Source organism: Pyrus communis, chromosome 10 (genome assembly GCF_963583255.1).
Source record: "Pyrus communis chromosome 10, drPyrComm1.1, whole genome shotgun sequence".
In the NCBI taxonomy this organism is placed as follows: domain Eukaryota; kingdom Viridiplantae; phylum Streptophyta; class Magnoliopsida; order Rosales; family Rosaceae; genus Pyrus; species Pyrus communis.
In genome coordinates this window covers 9398332-9416578 of record NC_084812.1, presented here as the reverse complement: position 1 = coordinate 9416578, position 18247 = coordinate 9398332, and the positions used below count along the sequence as shown (strand labels likewise).

At 34.3% G+C, this 18247-nt stretch overlaps 1 protein-coding gene across 1 annotated transcript; it reads left to right on the top strand.

The window, feature by feature from the left end:
* The first annotated feature begins 6282 nt into the window (after positions 1-6282).
* LOC137748208 (uncharacterized) lies at positions 6283-7062 on the top strand. Its single transcript, XM_068488320.1, has one exon. It carries the CDS (start codon positions 6376-6378, stop codon positions 6850-6852), a length of 477 nt encoding a protein of 158 aa, XP_068344421.1. The 5' UTR covers positions 6283-6375; the 3' UTR covers positions 6853-7062.
* Positions 7063-18247: the final 11185 nt, after the last annotated feature.

Here is an 18247-nt window from a genome sequence, read left to right as displayed (position 1 = left end):
CTAGGGTTTAAGTATTAGTTAGATCGGATTCTTTTCCAGGGTTTTGTCTGAATTCATAATCCACATATAATTGAGTAGGATTTGCTTTTATCCGGTTGGTGGGGTTCATTGTTTGTGTTGCCAACATCTCTGCTTCAAAATTCAATTAATTTACCAAACAAATGAAATAAAGTCCAAGCCAGAAATAAAAGAATGCAAATCTCATAACTCATTCAAAACAATAATTTCTTATTAGAAAATTGATCCTGAATCTGAATATATTGTTTCTTTATATATGATCCGGCCATGAAGCACAGGTTAGAGAATGGGGAGTCGGTAATGTGTTGGTAACATCGTAGCGTGTTCTTTCATTAATAAAGAACGAATGTCTTATGTAAAGAGTACTTGTATTTATATATGAGAGTTTTAACGAAAAGCTCACGGTACTGTTCACTTTAACGAAAAACCACATTTTTACATTAAAAAATCAAACCTGATACTATTCATTTTACCTTTTATTTTGTCTTTATTATTAAAACTCAAAATTTTTAAATCGTTTTCATTAGTTTTCATTTTATATATACATCTAGGCCTTAGCCCAAATGAAAGCAGCGCCCAAAACAACATATATTTCCAAGATGGGCTCATAAACAGACAAAAGGGCCAGCAAAGATTTGAGAGGGAGAGGGTGGTGAGAAGGGAACAGAAAAGGACATTTGTCAAAATAATTAAGCTTTTTAATGACAAATGATTAAAAACACAAAAGATTGTTTCTTTTTAAATAAATTAACTAAATGATTAAAAAGCACAAAGGGCATTGGGTGTTAGACATAATTTTTGGGGTCAAAAAGTGCATGATTGAAGCACTTATTTTAAGAGGGATACGTGCATGACTATTTTGGTGGGCAACTTGGAGGGGTGCAGAAGAACGCTAAGAAGCTTCAAGGAAAGAAGGTTTAGGGAATTGATGCGGACATTTTAATAATTAAGGCCCATAAAGTGAGTTTGATAATTATAAATAATTATAATCAAAACCAGAACAATTCGTTAGTAATCTTTCTGACAAACTATGGGGTTTTAGCGGTTTTGGGTTTATTAAATTTAATTAAGCATACAAGGGGGCCAAGTGGGTAGCCCTTTGTTCTAAAATGTAAGACATATTAACATGCGTATAAAACAATTAACAAAGACCATCACAATCCACGAACTCCATTTCCTGTGTGGTATTGTCAGGGTTTGAGCCCTTTGCTGACAGTTTCATACTTAATGGTCCTTGAGACAACTCATGTCTCACATCATCGTACTAACAGAAAATTTAATAAAATGACTAAAATGATTTACGATAGATAAATACATGGTTCACTTCAATCGATTTTCATCATTAGGAACCAAACTGAAGAATCTCAGATACTATTTTGGCTAAAAAATCAATATATTATTTGATTTATTTGCCAGTAGGTGCAGGATCCATAATTGGTGATCATTTTCTCTCTCTCTCTCTCCTCCAATAGAACTTGAGTATGCATGCCAAAATGGAAGAAATCCTGGATTTCCTGTTTTCTTTTCTTTTGTTTAAGAATGTGTTGAAATTAAGAGTGGATTTGGATGTCTTTATATCATTTGTCATACAAGAAAATTTAAAAACTCAACTCTCTCCTCCAACCACACTTTGAAGTTTAATCCTCTAAATATCCAAAATGTGAAAATTTTTACAATTACATTCCTTAAGTCAAAGTATTGATGTAACAATGTCCATGAAATTCAATGCCAATGGATTCATATAACATGCTTAATTGATGATAATGTATGTTGATGCAGGATTTGACATGCTATGCTGTTAAATTATGTATGTAAATTTGAATTATTTACTTCTATGCAAACTATTCAAATAATCTTCAAACTTATGAACAATTTAGATTCACCAATTCGATGAATGATAATATTGTATTGTCGTAGTATTTATATGGATATACACATTCAAATAAAAGTCTGCTCAATGAATATTTTAGATTCAATAAAGGGGATGTTGATGACATATTGTCGCTGAATTTAATATGTTATGTTGTTAAATTATTTAATTATCCAACTTTATTATGATGCATATATAATTTAGATTTATAGTCCGACAACGTAAGAAGGAAGATAATGAGTACTAGACAACACCCTAGTTATCATACATACGTAGTGATAGTAATTAAGTGATAGTGGCACAACAACACTAATAAACATATACAAGAATTGTAGTTAAAAGAGAGGAGGTTTGTGGATTGCAGGATGATAAGAGTCACCGGGGAAGCAGGAAAGGGCGGCGGACTTTGGAAGCTTATTAAATAAGTTTAAAAATGAGAGGAGGGCTGCATTGCGCCGGGATGCATGGATGAGCAAGCAGATTGCAGGCGCAGTCGGGGTTCAAACCAGCAAACCCACGTCAGCTTACGCCACTGCTTGTCTTGTCGGATAATTGATTCATTACCTTGCAATAATATATATATATATATATATATATATATATATATATATAAAAGAAGTTTTAGACTAACTCCAATGGTGAGCTAAAAGTCAAATTACCTCTCAAAATTTCCTCCCGAACCCACTCCAACCCAAGAGGAAAATTTGGACTAAATGCTAAATGCTAAACCAAGGCCAAATTCCTTCCAAAATTTAGCCTCGAAATCGGAGTGGACTTCACCCAATATTTATCAGAATTTAAATTTTTTTTTATTAAAATGTTCATAAAATTAATTTACGATTGTCTACATATTTATTTTTTTAAAATTTTTTTAATTTAACAAAACAAATAGCCTAAGTTCATTCTTTAATAATTTTGGGCTAAAATTTTAGGTTAAAACGGTTGGAGTAGAAAAGTTGTTTTTGGGCTAAAAGCTAAATTTTTCGGGCTAAAATATTTGACTTTTAGCCCAACCATTGGAGATGGTATTAAGGGAAGAGATCTTATTTTTCAAAAAAAAAAAAAATAGAAACATTATCTCGATCATTAGATCTGACTTTAATGAAATTTTGTGGTTAAAATTCTATGCCTGTGATTTAATCTTAACCATAGAATTTTATTAAAACCTTAATCACAAAATTTCATTAAAATCAAATCTAACGTTCAAGAAAATATTCCTATTTTTTTTTTAAATAAGAATTCCTTCACTTAAAAAGCATATATATATACACACACATATATATTGTATGTACGTCATTATATTATCTACTTATTAGTTATAGCTTGCTTGTTGCAGTTTTCATGGCTACTCTTTTCCACGTGCCCTCTCTCATGCATTGCAGCGACGCACCACCTTCCCCCCGCACCCTGCCACGTTTCCATTTCTCTTCATTCATGCATTCCAATTTTATATTTTTCTTCTTTTTTGTTTGTTGGAATTTTCTCTGCCCTTGGAGTTGGGCCAAATTTTGAACAATGTGCCTGCAAAGCGCCAACTGCGAAGAAAACGTTGCAAGTTCATCAGCCACCCACTCTCTTCTGGTCACCAATTATTCACTCATGTTGTTGTCTCTGGGAAAATACCGCATTTCTCTCCCCCCCCTAAACGGAATAGGATCTCCTTCTGATATTCTCTGTGAGAATTCGAATGATCAATTAATTGTATTCGTTTATCGTACATCGTACGAAAAATTATTTTTAATTTTAAATTTTAAATTAAATATTATTAGTATCTAATAAAAATTGATTGTACAATATATAATAAACGAATAATATTGATTGATCATCGAATCCCTACAAAAAGAATCTGAAAAGTATCCTTGTCCCCCATAAATTACAATTCACCTGCAGATTTTGTCTGGGGAGTGGAGATGCTGGAGTGACATGAACCCTTCCACGCATGTGAAAATTCAGTGTGCACATTTGGAGTTTTAGCAATGTAAATTGTCTGTGACAGATTTCGTTTGGTTTTTTGGGGGTCGCAATTAGAATAAAAAATTCGGACCCTTCTTACTTCTGGTTTTATGTATGCGTTTCTGGGGTTAATGAGCCAAACGTATTATCTATAGAATTAGGTGGACATAAAACTTTACACTTATAAACGAAGAAAAATATTCTTTATCATATTAAATATTTGTTATTTTCATATTAGTATATTAGTATACGTAAGATATGTCAGAAATGAAAAAAAAAAAAAAAAAAACGTACTTCTTATATTCACCCTAATACTTATCTTCACAAATATCTGCATGGGTTTTTTTTCAGCTTTTCTGTGTTGTTTGCAGGGGTAACTTTGTAAGGAGAAGCATTTTGTGACTTTTTCTTCCATTTAAAAAAGTACTCAAAGCTCCTTTTACCTAGTGGAATCCATCCAAAGGTCGCACATTAGCATATATAGAGCCATACACCTCTTAAAGTCTAATCTAACAACTAAAAACCCCCAAAGTTTAAGCATAAGTGACCAAAACCTTCAAGGCTAAGGAAGGCTAAGTTCCTAACATCTTTGGTAAGTCCAAATTATTCCAGGATTTGCTTTTTTTTTTTTTTGGTACAACGATATATTTCACATTAGGAAGAGGGGAAGTTTGGCTAAGCTACACAATAGGCAACCTAATTTGGTATCGAATTCGCCATCCACGAGATTCAAACCTAAGACCTTTCACTTACAAGTGAAACTGAATAGCACCAGACAGTAGTACTGAGTGGCTTCCAGGATTTGCTTTTAAACCTTCTTTTTAGATATTTGCCTTCTTCCAATGGTTAATGGTTTTCACATTTCTGTGTTCTGGTTTTAATTCCATTAGCAAATAAAATCCATGATTGTAATACTCTCTACATTTTATTCTTTAAAAAGCAAAATTCTATCTGTTTCATGATTAATCATGATAAAAATTGAGATTAAATACTAATTAATTAGTTATAAAACAATTGGTGGACCCATTATATTCAGAAAACAAACAAAATAAATAGTAAATAAATCTCCCACAACAAACACAAGGGGGAAGTGGAAAATATAATTGGAACCATATATTAATATTAGTACCCCAAGAAAAAAGGGGTTGATATATAATAGTAGTACCATCATGATCATGATCATAATCATGGTTAGGTGGGTCTCCCATTCCCATAATCCCATTATCCATGAAATGGCTTGCCAAGTTTAGCAGTTCTTCCCCTTTTTACAAGCATCCTTTGACATCACTCTCTACTTATAGAAACTGTGCTAATCTCATGACCAACCCTAGTCCCTACCCTTGTAATTTTATACAACCAAGAGGGCAATTTATCCAAGGATCCAATTCCTTTCTTCTTTTTTTTAGAAGTGATAAGTCTTTCATTGATCAAATAAAACAAAGAACATCACACTTTCTTAATGCAATTTTATGTTTATAAACGCAACAGAAAGAAAATTAAAACTTACTCCACATAAGCCCATCTAACCAAACGAAAAGGTAATTCTTACGAAGATAAAACCTTGCACCATATGTTGATGATGAACTTGTAAAAGACGACGCTCATTCGGCAAGAAGCCTTGGTACGAGACATTTCGAAGATGTTCATATAGTCCTTTGCTAAGCGAACAAACAACAAAACCACAACGCAATACAAAATAAACTCTTCAATGTGTGATTCCTCGATCACAGGAAAGATAAACTCACAAAGCCTAAGTTCTACGAGTCAAACATAACATTGTCAAGACACACAAGGTAACTATCATACCATCACACGAAGACTCTGCAATGACTTGAAAACATGATTATGAATCCCTCAAACCATTGAAAAAACCCCACAAAAGAAAGAACGCACCCATTCATTCATAGCTTGCAATCACCAGCAAAAAAATCCTGCAATGAGTTACCTCCAATAAACATCAAACTTCTTCCGCATAATCCTTACCAAGTGCACAAATCACAAAATTACCTTCTCGAGTTCGAATAACAATGGTCGATTTAAGATATAAAATTAACCGGTAAGTCATATATGTTAAAAAAAAACTCTCTACCTCGTAAATAACCCCAAAAGCCAAGACTAAAAGCCGGAGTGGGTGGCGGCAGGTGCTTTAACCGCAAGTTAATCCCAATTCCAAACTCTCAGAAAATATTTGACAAAAAAAAAAAAAAAACAAAAAAAACAAAAAAAAACTCTCAGAAAATCGATTACAACCTGTCACCACCACCAACTTACAGCCTGGCTGTGGCCAAGGCCCTCTGCCCACTGATCCAATAAAACAAGGCTGAGCTAAACGACAAATATCCTAAGTGGCATCCTGGTTCAAATTACGAGGCCCCACCACCCCTTTCTCTCTCTCTATATATTCACTCTCTTTCTTCTCTACACCCTTCGTGCTTCTCCCTCCTCCGAATTTCTCGTGCTGTCTCTCTAATTTCCCTCTCTAAAAATACACCTCAAATTCTCCGCCATTTTCCAACGATCCGAATTCGACCCAAATGGGTATTTGCAGCTCGTCCGGGTCCACCCAAGTGGCCACCGCCAAGCTGATTCTACAGGACGGAAATTTACAAGAATACCCGTACCCGGTAAAGGTTTCCTACGTGCTCCAAAAGAACCCCACTTGCTTCATCTGCAACTCCGACGAGATGGACTTCGACGACGTCCTTCAGGCCGTCAGTGATAACGAGGTGCTCCAGCCTGGACAGCTCTACTTTGCCTTGCCGCTCAGCTGGCTCAAGCACCCGCTGCAAGCGGAAGAGATGGCCGCATTGGCCGTAAAAGCCAGCTCCGCGCTTATGAAGAGTGGCGGCGAAAAATGTGGATGTCGCCGGAATTCGGTGTCTCCACTGATATTTTCCGGCGTGGAGGTGAAGGAGCGCCGGAGAGTGGTGGCCAGTGGGGGGTCGAGGAGGCGGAGGGATAGTGGTGGAAAAGGACGGTTTGCGGCGGAGTTGAGTGCAATTCCGGAGTAGGGCTAGTTTGGGAAATAAGATGGGTAATTGTGTAAATAGATTGTAACGATCTGGATGTGATTAGTGGGTGGGTAGATTTGCTTAATTTTGTTTAGGAGTTTAATTTGTTTGTCCCCTAACCATTTTGGGGTGGTGTTACAATTTTACCCTGGTGGTTTTGAGAAAATTGAATTAAAAAAATAAAATAAAATAAAATGTTCACCATAAAAACGAGTATTTTGGTGTCCAAAATTTAAATTTGACAGAGCAGATGCATATACATAATTAAGTTAATTTTTGGAACACTGCGTACGTTACACTTAACCAAATATTAAATATTTAGATAGCAATCTCAACCAAATATTAATTTATTTAGATAGTTATCTCAAATAATAAATGTGGTATTAAAAAATAATGTTGCAAATCAAAATAACTAAAAAGTAACAATCACAGAGTAGTAAACTAGTTGGGGACGAATTTCAGATCTATATTTCACACAAAACGTTCGAGGTTCGATTCTGGACGCTAGTGAATCACACTATAGTAGCCAGGAGAAGTTAAAATGTCTTTGTGAGCTTTTCGAGTCTAAAGATGATGAACTACCGTTATGAAGCCATTAGCTGGTCTGCTTTTTGGAGGAAAAAAAAACCCTAAAAGGGAGTATAGACAAAAGCAAAAACCAAAAGGGTACTTCTTTGTTTGTAGGAACCAAAAGTGTACTTAAAATAATTTACTTGATGATGATTAACATAACTTTATACCATGTGTTTGGGAGAATTGAACAGCATATACTCGTATAAGAAGCAAGCCAAATCAATTTGAACTCAAAAAAGTTAAATTCGAGCAGAGTAATATTCGGTTTAGCTCAACTCGTTAAAAGTGTTACTTATCATCTTGCTCATTTTGCTTTACACATAGGTGATGTTCGTGCATGATTTGAGAAACTATCGGACATTTTTTGGATCTATTACCCTCTTGATTTTTACTTAGTTGCATTTCTTATCCAAATTACATTTGCAATAGAAATAAAATCTACGATTCAAGTTTAAGGTTAATGCTTTGGGTAATTACATTTGAAACGAAGTAGTTTAGACGCAAATCTAAGATTTAATTAGAATATGATTATGATAACATAGTTTTTACAATGTGTGTAATTATATGTGAATGTACGCTTTAACACTGGTGTATCCATAGACACATAACCAAAGGGAAAATAAGTTAATTAATTATCAAAGTAAATTATATAATTATTTATTTAGTTAATTAATTAATTAATTCAAAATATATGAATGATTATATCTTGGGGGAAGTTGCAACTTTCCTAAAACGGTATTTCATCTTTATATATTCACTGAACCCTTCGTCAAAGTACATCATAATTCCAAAGTATTCTTACTTCTCTAACTCATATCTTTCACACCGCATTATAAACTTCAGTGTCATGACGTCAGTTTTTTTATCTTGTCTTAACTCTTAATATCCGACCCCAATTTCCATCACATTGATGTGACACTAAAAAGTTAAGAAAATTAACGAAAAGTTTTAAAAAAATTTAAGTTTAATAAAAAATGATAAATAAATGTATAGTAAATTGTACTAAGAAAATGTAAAAATATAATTTTTTGTTAAAAATGAACATTACTGAAAGTGTTTTATTAAAACTCTCTGGAAAAGATTACCATGATAGATGATCGATGATCCATTATTTTGGGGTGTTTTGGGTACTTTACTAGATATTAGTAGAGCAATTACTTTATGGGTTGAAAAGCTGGGTCGTAGAAGACCACCAAAGGAGAGATAAGCAGCAAGTGGCAAAGGTGTTCAGATAATTAACAAGAGGCCGGTCACTTTTTTGACTTTGGTTTGGGGGTTGAATGCTGAAAATATTAGATATTTCTGTGATAGGGTTTGTGTGGATGGATGGTATAAAGATATTTGATGTCAACTACTTTATCTGTGTGTTTAAGTCACTGTGCTGACGGATATAAAGAAAGTGCTTTTACAATAAGTCGCTTTTACGCGGAATCGGTTCGAACTAGGAAGGAAAGAGACAGAATGAGGAGGAAAATGTCTAGATTAACTGGCAATTTGGCAGCTGAATCTCGATTAATTATATTCTTCACGAGGTTCAGTTTTATATATAGGGACCATGCATGCAGGCTGCTGATTAATTAAACAACGCGGTATTTGGTTAATTAGATTTGAAGGAACGAAAATTCTTTACAGCTGTGGTAGTAGAACTAGCACGTCGTCATTATAATTAATGATCATGCAATGTATGAGGGTTTTATCACACTTTTCTTTTGATTGATCAAAAAGAAATTTAGAGGATAAGAACATATCTCGGTTTGGTAAGATTGATTGTTTAAAAATATAACATGTTAGGTTGCGTGGCAAGAGAATAATTATATACTTGTATTTGAAACATGTTGACAACCCTAAAAGGTCATTAGCCGGGCGCATACTACGTTGTATACCTTTTGTTCATGTTTTGATCGTTTCAGATTGACAATCTAACATAATGTGTTAGATTGCATGACAAGAGAATATTATCTGCAAAGACGCTGGCAAACCCTGAAAAGTCACTATGCGTTGTTCATCGTGCCCTCCTAAGAGTTTGGACTAGTAAAAAGCTTAAATTTTAGTTTTTGACAATGTCAAACCTACGATATAATGTGTTAAACCGACTGACATATGAGATGTTGATGATAAACGGTAGAAAATGATATTAAAGAGTGTGAACAGTAAATTACTCACATTGCCATGTGTACAACATCCAAACACTATGGATGCATCATGTTGAATATAGTACGATATAACGTATTAAACTGACTAACATATAAGATGTTGATGTAAAACGTTAAAAAATAGTAGTAAAGATTGTGAACGGTATATATACTTACAACATTGGCATGTCTAGAACGTCCAAAAACCATGCCTGCATGATGATGAATATAGTACAGCCAGACACTGATATGTCATGGGTATCGTTATTATTATCTCTTGGCCTCTTTCGTGGGGTGTGTTTTTTGTTTGCCATATTGTTTGGATCTGTAATAACACCATGATGTGTCTATATCTCTACTAATTAATAAAACATTCAGTGTCAATTAAAATATTATAAAATTACCAATTTAACACTAATTAAAACAAAATATAAATAAGAAATATGGGGCAGAAATGTAATTTCACACAACTAAATTTTTCTGTTTTTGTTTTTTTTCAAAACCTCACCTATATGTAATTCTAACATATCTCTAATTAAAAAAAAAAAAAAACTTCTAACTGCCACATTCTCTTCCTCTCTCCTTCTATTTCAAAAACAAAAATAAAAAATTTTCTCACACATTTTGCGTGTGCCCATATGCTAGTATATATAATTGTAAGATTTTTGTTGAGCAGCTTATCAGAAGAGTTGGCCACGACAGTGAGCGTTGTGTCTGCGTGTGAGTATGGTAATAAAGGCAGAGAAGTTAAGCAGAAGTAGAGAGAGGGAGAGCTGCCATTTTTACATGGGATGTTTTGTACGTTAGTACAGGGATACAGCTGTTGCGATGTGCTTATTCCATTTGGATCTCGTAGGCTTTGCTAAGTTTCCTTGAACACGAAAGGAATGGGTTGAAATTTCTTGGCTTCCTCTGGTGTAGGTATACGTAAGGTTTGCAATTAGGCTTATTAGTCCCTAAATTATGTCATTGAGTCTGAGTTAAGCCTATGAAACTGGTTTTGTCTCACTTTGCCATCTAAAATTGACATTTTTAACTTTTTTGTCTCACTTTACCCACTTCCATTAATGGACTGTTAAATTTAAGGGTATTTTAGACATTACATTCTTTACATGTTTATTTACTTCTAGCCTACACACTACAAAAGTCTCAATTTTATTTTTGAAACTCTAATTCAAACCCATGAATTCAACAATGTGAATTTTTTTGTTTCAAATTGTGCACATTTGCTTTAAATGATTTTTTTTTTTTTCGGTTTGGGAAGTATTTTGGATATGATAGCTTAATGATATAATGATTTTGTTGTAATGAATATTTTTTCAGTTGCAAAGTTTCGAGCCAATACATGGATGTCTTGCAAGTGAAATGACTCTACGAACAAAATGTAACCCTTATTTTGGTTGATACAATGATTTTGTTGCTCAAAAATTTTCTATTGACTAAATAATTTATTTTTGAAGATGTCCAAAATTTATGGGTTTGAATTAGAGTTTCAAAAATAAATTTGAGACTTGTTTAGTGTGTAGGCTAGAAGTAAATAAATGTGTAAAAAATGAAATGTCTAAAAGAGTTGAAGTGGGTAAAGTGAGACAAAAGAGTTGAAAATATCAGTTTTAGGGGCACAGTGAGACAAAACTAATTTCAGAGGGTAAACTGAGACTCAACAGCAGTTTTAGGGGGGCATTTCGACTAATAAGCCTTGCAATTATACAAGTTGCAAATATTATGATGTCTTACTTACTTTGATTAATTTATAGGTGTGACTTCAATTCACGTAGCGCTCAGTATTTAAAATGTTATAATCACTAAATTAATGTAAAAAATTGTTAATTTTATATTTTTTTTCAACTTCAGTCATTCATTTCACAGATCATTTAAATTTTACACATTACTGTCCTGAAATGGCTAAAAAAATTAAATTATATGTTAAAGCTGCAAAAACTGAAACCAAAATTTAATAAAACTACACCGTTGCCAAAACCGAGCAAGAACTTATAATAATATTACCTTAACTAAAAGAAACTAGTAAACAGTGGCTAGTCGATGAGCACACATTCTGTGTGTGTAAATAATTTCATTTTATTTTTTATTTTTTTATTAAGGAGTGTGATTAGTTTTTAAAATTTTAAAAAGAGTACGAAAAAATAATGATGTGACAATTTCTCTTAATAAGTGCATATTTTATCTTAATATTACATAATTACTGTTTTTTTTGTCCTCTTTATGTAAATATTGTGTATCAAAAGTGAGAGTAAAATAGGAAAAATAGGGATATGATTGTCATTTTGTCACAAGGTACAAAATTACTATTTTACCCTCCTCATGTCAATATTGTGTATTAAAAAATGAGGGTAAAATTGAAGAAAATAGGAAAAATAGTTAACAAGGGCTCTTCTCGAAATAGAGTAGATATGTTAAATATACAATGGTACGTGTGACACGCCCACCAACACTGTACTTATGGTAAAAAAAAAAAACATAGAGGGGGAAATTATGATTGATGTTAAATATACAATGTAAAATGTAAAGGAGACAAGTTCACATACAATTGAGTCAATACAAAATTAATCCTGATTTATTACTTAACTAAAACACATGCACAAGCTACACAAGTGGGAAGGAAGACCCCAAGATGGGGAACAGCTTGAATTGTCATCATAATTCTACCAGGCTTAGCTTGTTGCCAGGGGACCATTGACCAATCCCAACAAATTATCATCATTATCCAAAACCTAACTTAATGGTCCTCAAGCAAAATCAAATAAATAAAACTAATAACAATATTAATCAAAGGTTTAATTAGTGGTCCTGATCATCAGGTTCTCGTGAGCTGGTCCAGTCAAGGTGACATATACTGATATGTATGCCTGTATATGGCTATGGGTGCTTATGTTCTTCCTCGATTTGCCCATTGAGAATCCTTCTACCAACCGAACAAGTTGGTAATCGATGACGAGGAAAACTTCCTTAGGTGTATTTGATGTGGCAAGATATGATCTACATGTTGTATTTGACACAAAAATATAGATTTTCAAGTCGAGCACCAAAAGACCGATTCAAGGCAATTATTTGAATTTGTTTAAGTTTAGTAGTTGATAATGTTACGTGAATTTGTTATCTATGTATATGAGTCCTTTTAGTTTTGTTCACATGAAATAATTTCGTGAATTTGAATATTGATCTCTGATATCATGTTTAGAGGTAAATTGTCTTAATCGCTTGAATTACAGACATATCATCGATCTTTAACTACTATAGTTTAAACAACATTGTGAAGTAAAAAATAATCAAGAAAATTATGAAGGCAACACTTGTACTTTTGGGTGAAATGACAAAATTACCCTTGAGCCACAATGAAACTCCCACGTGCAAGCAGTGGACAATCATGACTCAATCAAGGTAAAAAATGATCAAAATAGGTATTTATTCAAAACCTATTTCATCCATCCTCATCAAATCCTTCCCACAAGGTAACCCTCAATTATTCATTCAAATTAAGATTAATTACCTAAATTAATTGATTAATTTCCTAATTAATTAATTAATTTTCTAATTGATTGCAAGATATTATTTTGACATAATATCTTGCAATTACACCAAAAAACCAGCATAAGTGGCCGGACCCCTTTTCTCCAAATATGGGCCACACCCCTATAAATAGCTCCAATTTCTTTCAAAAACCTAAGTCCAATTCTCTTGCAAAATTCTCCAATCACTTTCTCTCTCAAATTCTAACTTTGGTATTAGAGGTTCTTCGGCCAAAGCGCCCCTCCCCCCCCCCCCCCCCCGAACACACACACACAATCATCGTGGGCGCGTGAGTCTCTTGGCCTTGACCTAAGGTGTTAATTGTTTTGCAAGTGCATTTTCGTCCAAGAAGGAGAAGGTGGAAATTTGCATCCACAAACATGACATAACTATTGGCCAAATACAAAATATATACTTTAACTCTACTGTAAAAATTAAGGCTCGTTTGATTTTAGAGGATAAAGACGTGAGAGAAATGAGTGAACTAAAAAAGGAATGAAAGAAAAACAAAATGAAAACTAAAAATAAAAAAATCGTTTTAAATTGTTTTCACATTCTAAATTTTGTTTTCATTATTTCTTCTGTATTTGTTCTCTTATATATATTTTTCGTATCTCCAATCTAAAAAGTAAAATTAAAATCAAAATAATTATCGTCTTGTATATCTTTCTTTTACAGGCATATATTTATTATTTACACTCATCACACATAGCAACTATTGCAAGTGTGGGACATAATGCACTCCTCAAGTCCTCATCTATTAGTACAAATAGCTATTATTCGTGAAAGAATGTGCCCCATTACCACAAGTTATAGGCCTTCAAAACTACACAGTTTCAAGTGCATGGGACTACAGGTCTGCAAAAACTCGTACTGGAAAACTAGCTAGTTGAGAACTTAATAATAGTGCGTTACTTCTTCTCGAAGAACAAGGAACAGGACGATTTGGATTGTATAGAAGGGTTTTCAAATCGCTGTCCTCCACTAAAAGCTTGTCTTTTATGTGTTTGTTTGAGGGTGAGAAGATTCCGAGACACTTGCTTTGGTTGCAAAGGAGTCCAAAGCAGTCCCATTAAGCATGCATGATATAAGATGATTTCTAGCTTTGGGAAGCTACTTATTTTGGCTTCACTCCACTCCCGACTTCAAAACTTCAACACTTTTGGCCCCCACTTTCTTTTTCCATACGTTCTTTGATTCACATGGTTTACATTAGTTCGATAGTCGAGCCCTTGGATCCAGCTGTTGATCACAATAATCTTATGCCTATATGAGTAGGGTTTTTGTGAAGGTGATGTTATCTTGACATCAAATTGATATATTCGTTGATACGCTCTTTAACACATTCGGAAATCACAGTAATAGTATGACTCACTTTTATTGTGTCAACAAGTATATTAATTTTGTACGTCTGAATAATTTTATTATTTTTTGAAATTTATGTAACGTTTTTTTTTTTTATTCTCACTACACCTTAAAGGTACATGCATTATTATTATTTTTTTATCTGCATTACAATTTCACCAAATGACAAGTGAAAGACAATTATAGAAGTAACGTTATTTGTATTACATCTTCATCGATTACGGACAAAAACTTACACGCCTTGCTCCTTATAATTCAACTACATAATCACCTGCTAACTACACAATCAAATAGTCTAATTTGAGATTTGAATTTAGATTTTAGAATATCTGAATTTATAATTAGCTTCGTACCTACGTTTTTTTTTTTTTTTTTTTTTTGCTAACTCGAGTAGTGAGTCTCAAAAAATAAATAAAACTAAACTAAAAGTTCTTGATGCAAAAATTTAAATGGGGAAAAAGCTTAACAATTACCTGCATCGTGTTGCTTTTTCAATTTAAACCTTTTATCTGTTGCTTTTTCTTCTTCCTTTTGGTTTGAGAAACTTCTCAAGTGGAATTTATAATTTTTTGCAATCATCGCTTGGCTCATCTCAAGTGGAATTCCATAGTAAGTCCGTACCAGAATGCGGATTGCATTATAGTATGGAGGCTATTTAGATAAAATAACCTTTGAAATATGCATAACTTATCACTTTGATCGCTGAGATTTGTAATCAATAGAAGTAGTCCATGAATTTGTTCACCATCAATTATTTTGGTCATTTCATGAAAAATTACATTAAATAAAGACCAAAATGACATAAAAAGCCCTCAATTTAATAAACAATGAGCCAAATGATTTGACAAAAATTGAGCATATTTTTGTCATTTTAACCTTATTTAATAGAGATTTTTCATGGAATGACAAAAATGATTGATGGTGGACAAACTCAGAGACTACTTCTATTGATTTCAAATCTCAAAGATCAAAGTGAGGAGTTATGCAAATCTTAAAGACTATTTTGACTGAAAAGCCTTGTATGAATGCAGTTTATGCGACCTATTAGTTTGTACATATTTGACATCAAAGTAATAGTTAGTTATGCATAATGTCATCTTTTAAAAATTTAAATAGCAAGAAATAATCATGGAAATGAACCTGAAGACTGCATTATAGTAGTGGCTTGTTAGGCGTCTTTTCTTAATTTGGATTGGATTCAAATGAATAATTTTTTTTTTTAAGTTATTCACGATAAAAGTGAATTATTATTTTGAAAATATTAGATATAACATAAATGTATTTCACACAACATCTTGGGTCCGATTTCTGATCTTGGTGAATTGCACGATAGTTGTCAAAAAGAGGCTGAAGTACCTCTGTGAGTTTTTTCCTCCCCCAAAAGGATGGATTGTAGTGGAGCAGCCACCAACTAGTCTCTTGTTAAGGGGAAAAAATAAAGTTTACTTTACAAGTAATTCATTTACACTAATTTATACTAAGAAATGGAAGACAATTTAAATCCAACTTAAACGCTCTATTCCAGTGGAGTATCTAGACAAGCCAAGTATAGAGGTGGAGCTGGCAACTGAAGTGTCATAGGTTACTATAACTCCCAGCTGGCAAAGTTCTATTATAGACTACCTAGTTAATGGGACACTCCCTATGGAAAAGGTTGGAATCTATAAAGCTCCAAATGAAGGCAACACGCTACTACATGTGGAACGACATTCTTGTCCAAAGATCCTACATCGAACCACATCTTCATTGCCTAGCGTTTCCCAACGACCTAAAGGTTATAAGCTCAATCCACCAAGGTGTTTGTGGAAATCACTCCGGAGGCCAATCCTTAGCACAGAAAGCTTTTAACGCAGGCAACTACTGGCCTACCATGCATTAAGACACTAGGAGTTAGTGCAAAAGTGCGACCGTTGCCAACGCTACAAGCCGGTACCAACCTTGGCCGTTCATGCAGTAGGAAATCGACTTGGTAGGGCCAATGCCACCTGCTACTAGGGGCAGAGGCATGATGGTCGTGGCAACCGATTACTTCACCAAATGGGCAGAAGTAGAGCCCATGACAACCACGACTCAGACGAACATTGAGCGCTTCATATGAAGGAATATCATTTATCGATTTGGCATTCCTCAATCCATCATCACTGACAATGGCCCGCAGTTCATGGGCAAAGGTTTGGCGAAGTTCTTCCAAAAGTATGGCATCAAGTAGCATATGGGCAGGCCGAAGCATCCAACAAGATGATCCTTAACTACCTCAAGAAATCCCTCACCGACAAGAACGGAAAATGACCATACGAACTCCCTGGATGTCTATGGGCATATCGCACCACCAAAAGATGAGCAACCGGTGAGACTTCTTTCTCTTTGGCATTTGGTTTAGAAGCAATCATTCCTCCCAATGTCATCATGCCAAATATCAGCACTCTACTGCCAAGCATTGAGCAAAACAGTAAGGAGATGGTCACAAGCTTAGATCTGGCAAAGGAGAAGCGCAAGTAGACCATTACCCGCATCGCAACCTACCAGCAGCAGCTCATCTCTAGTTACAACAAAATGGCCAAGATCCAGCAATTCCAACCCGGAGATTTAGTTTTAAGAAAAGCCTTCCTCACTGCCTGCAGAGAAGGCTCCAAAAAGATGGATCCCATCTAGGAAGGTCCTTACAAGATTAGCACAGTAGGCAGCAAGGGTAATTACACCCTCACCACCATGAACAACAAAGATATCGAAAAGCAGTGGAACGTCTACAATCTAAGGACGTACCATGTATGACCTCATGCTACATCAAAGCCCGAAGAACTTGAGCAGCTCTGTAACGCCCCGGCCCTGAATTTTTTTTTTCTTTAAGGATTGATTTTGTTGATAGGCCCAACTTCAAATCATAGTTAATTTATTTTCATTAGTCACATTCCCCTAAGTCAATGATTTAGATTCTTACAAGCTATCCATATTTTCTTAAATGTCAAAACATAACATTAAATTAACAATTGAAAACACTATCATTAGTAGCATTCTCCAAATAGTTTCCTTCACCCCACGTGTAATTCATAAAAATTAATCATTTACCGAAACTTACAATTTCACTTCCAATTTAGAAATTTCTTTCTCTTAGGTCAAAATTCAATCTAAATATTAATTCTCAATTATTTAATCTCACTTATTTTATGGTTGCTTCTAACATCTCGTTAGACTGCCTACGTACCCTAAACAGGGATCAAGCCATTCGTAGTTCACATTCTAAATTCTATTTCATAATCTTCACATTTTAAAATGACTAACACTTCATAGATTAAGTCCAAACAATTGATTCACATCAAATATATTATAAATATGGACTCAGAACATTGTAATTAGCTTAAAAAGAGCAATATCATCGTCTTAGCCACGCGCCGCCGCGCAGGCCACCGCAAGTGGCGGTCGGTCGCTCCGACTCGTCGGAAAATTCAACTATTTTTAAAAAATTCTTAAAATTTTTGGAAATGAAGATCTCAAAGAGTAGATCAAACTTTATACATGCAGCTGAGTCCAATTTATCTGGGAAACCCCTCAAATTGGCCATGAACGGCTGGAACACTTGTTTTGCGTGTTCTTGATTTGACTCCTCCGGTGATCCACCGCCCCAACCAATGGCTGGGCTTTGTTCATAAGGTTGAGGTATGACTATGGGTGGTGTTTATGGGTGGAGTTAGCTTCAGATCATGGTGAATTTGAAGCCAACCCGTGCACCCCTCCTCACGGTTTCTCTTGCAATCCAAATTTTATTACATTTTCGGACTAAGATGGGAGAGGGATCGATT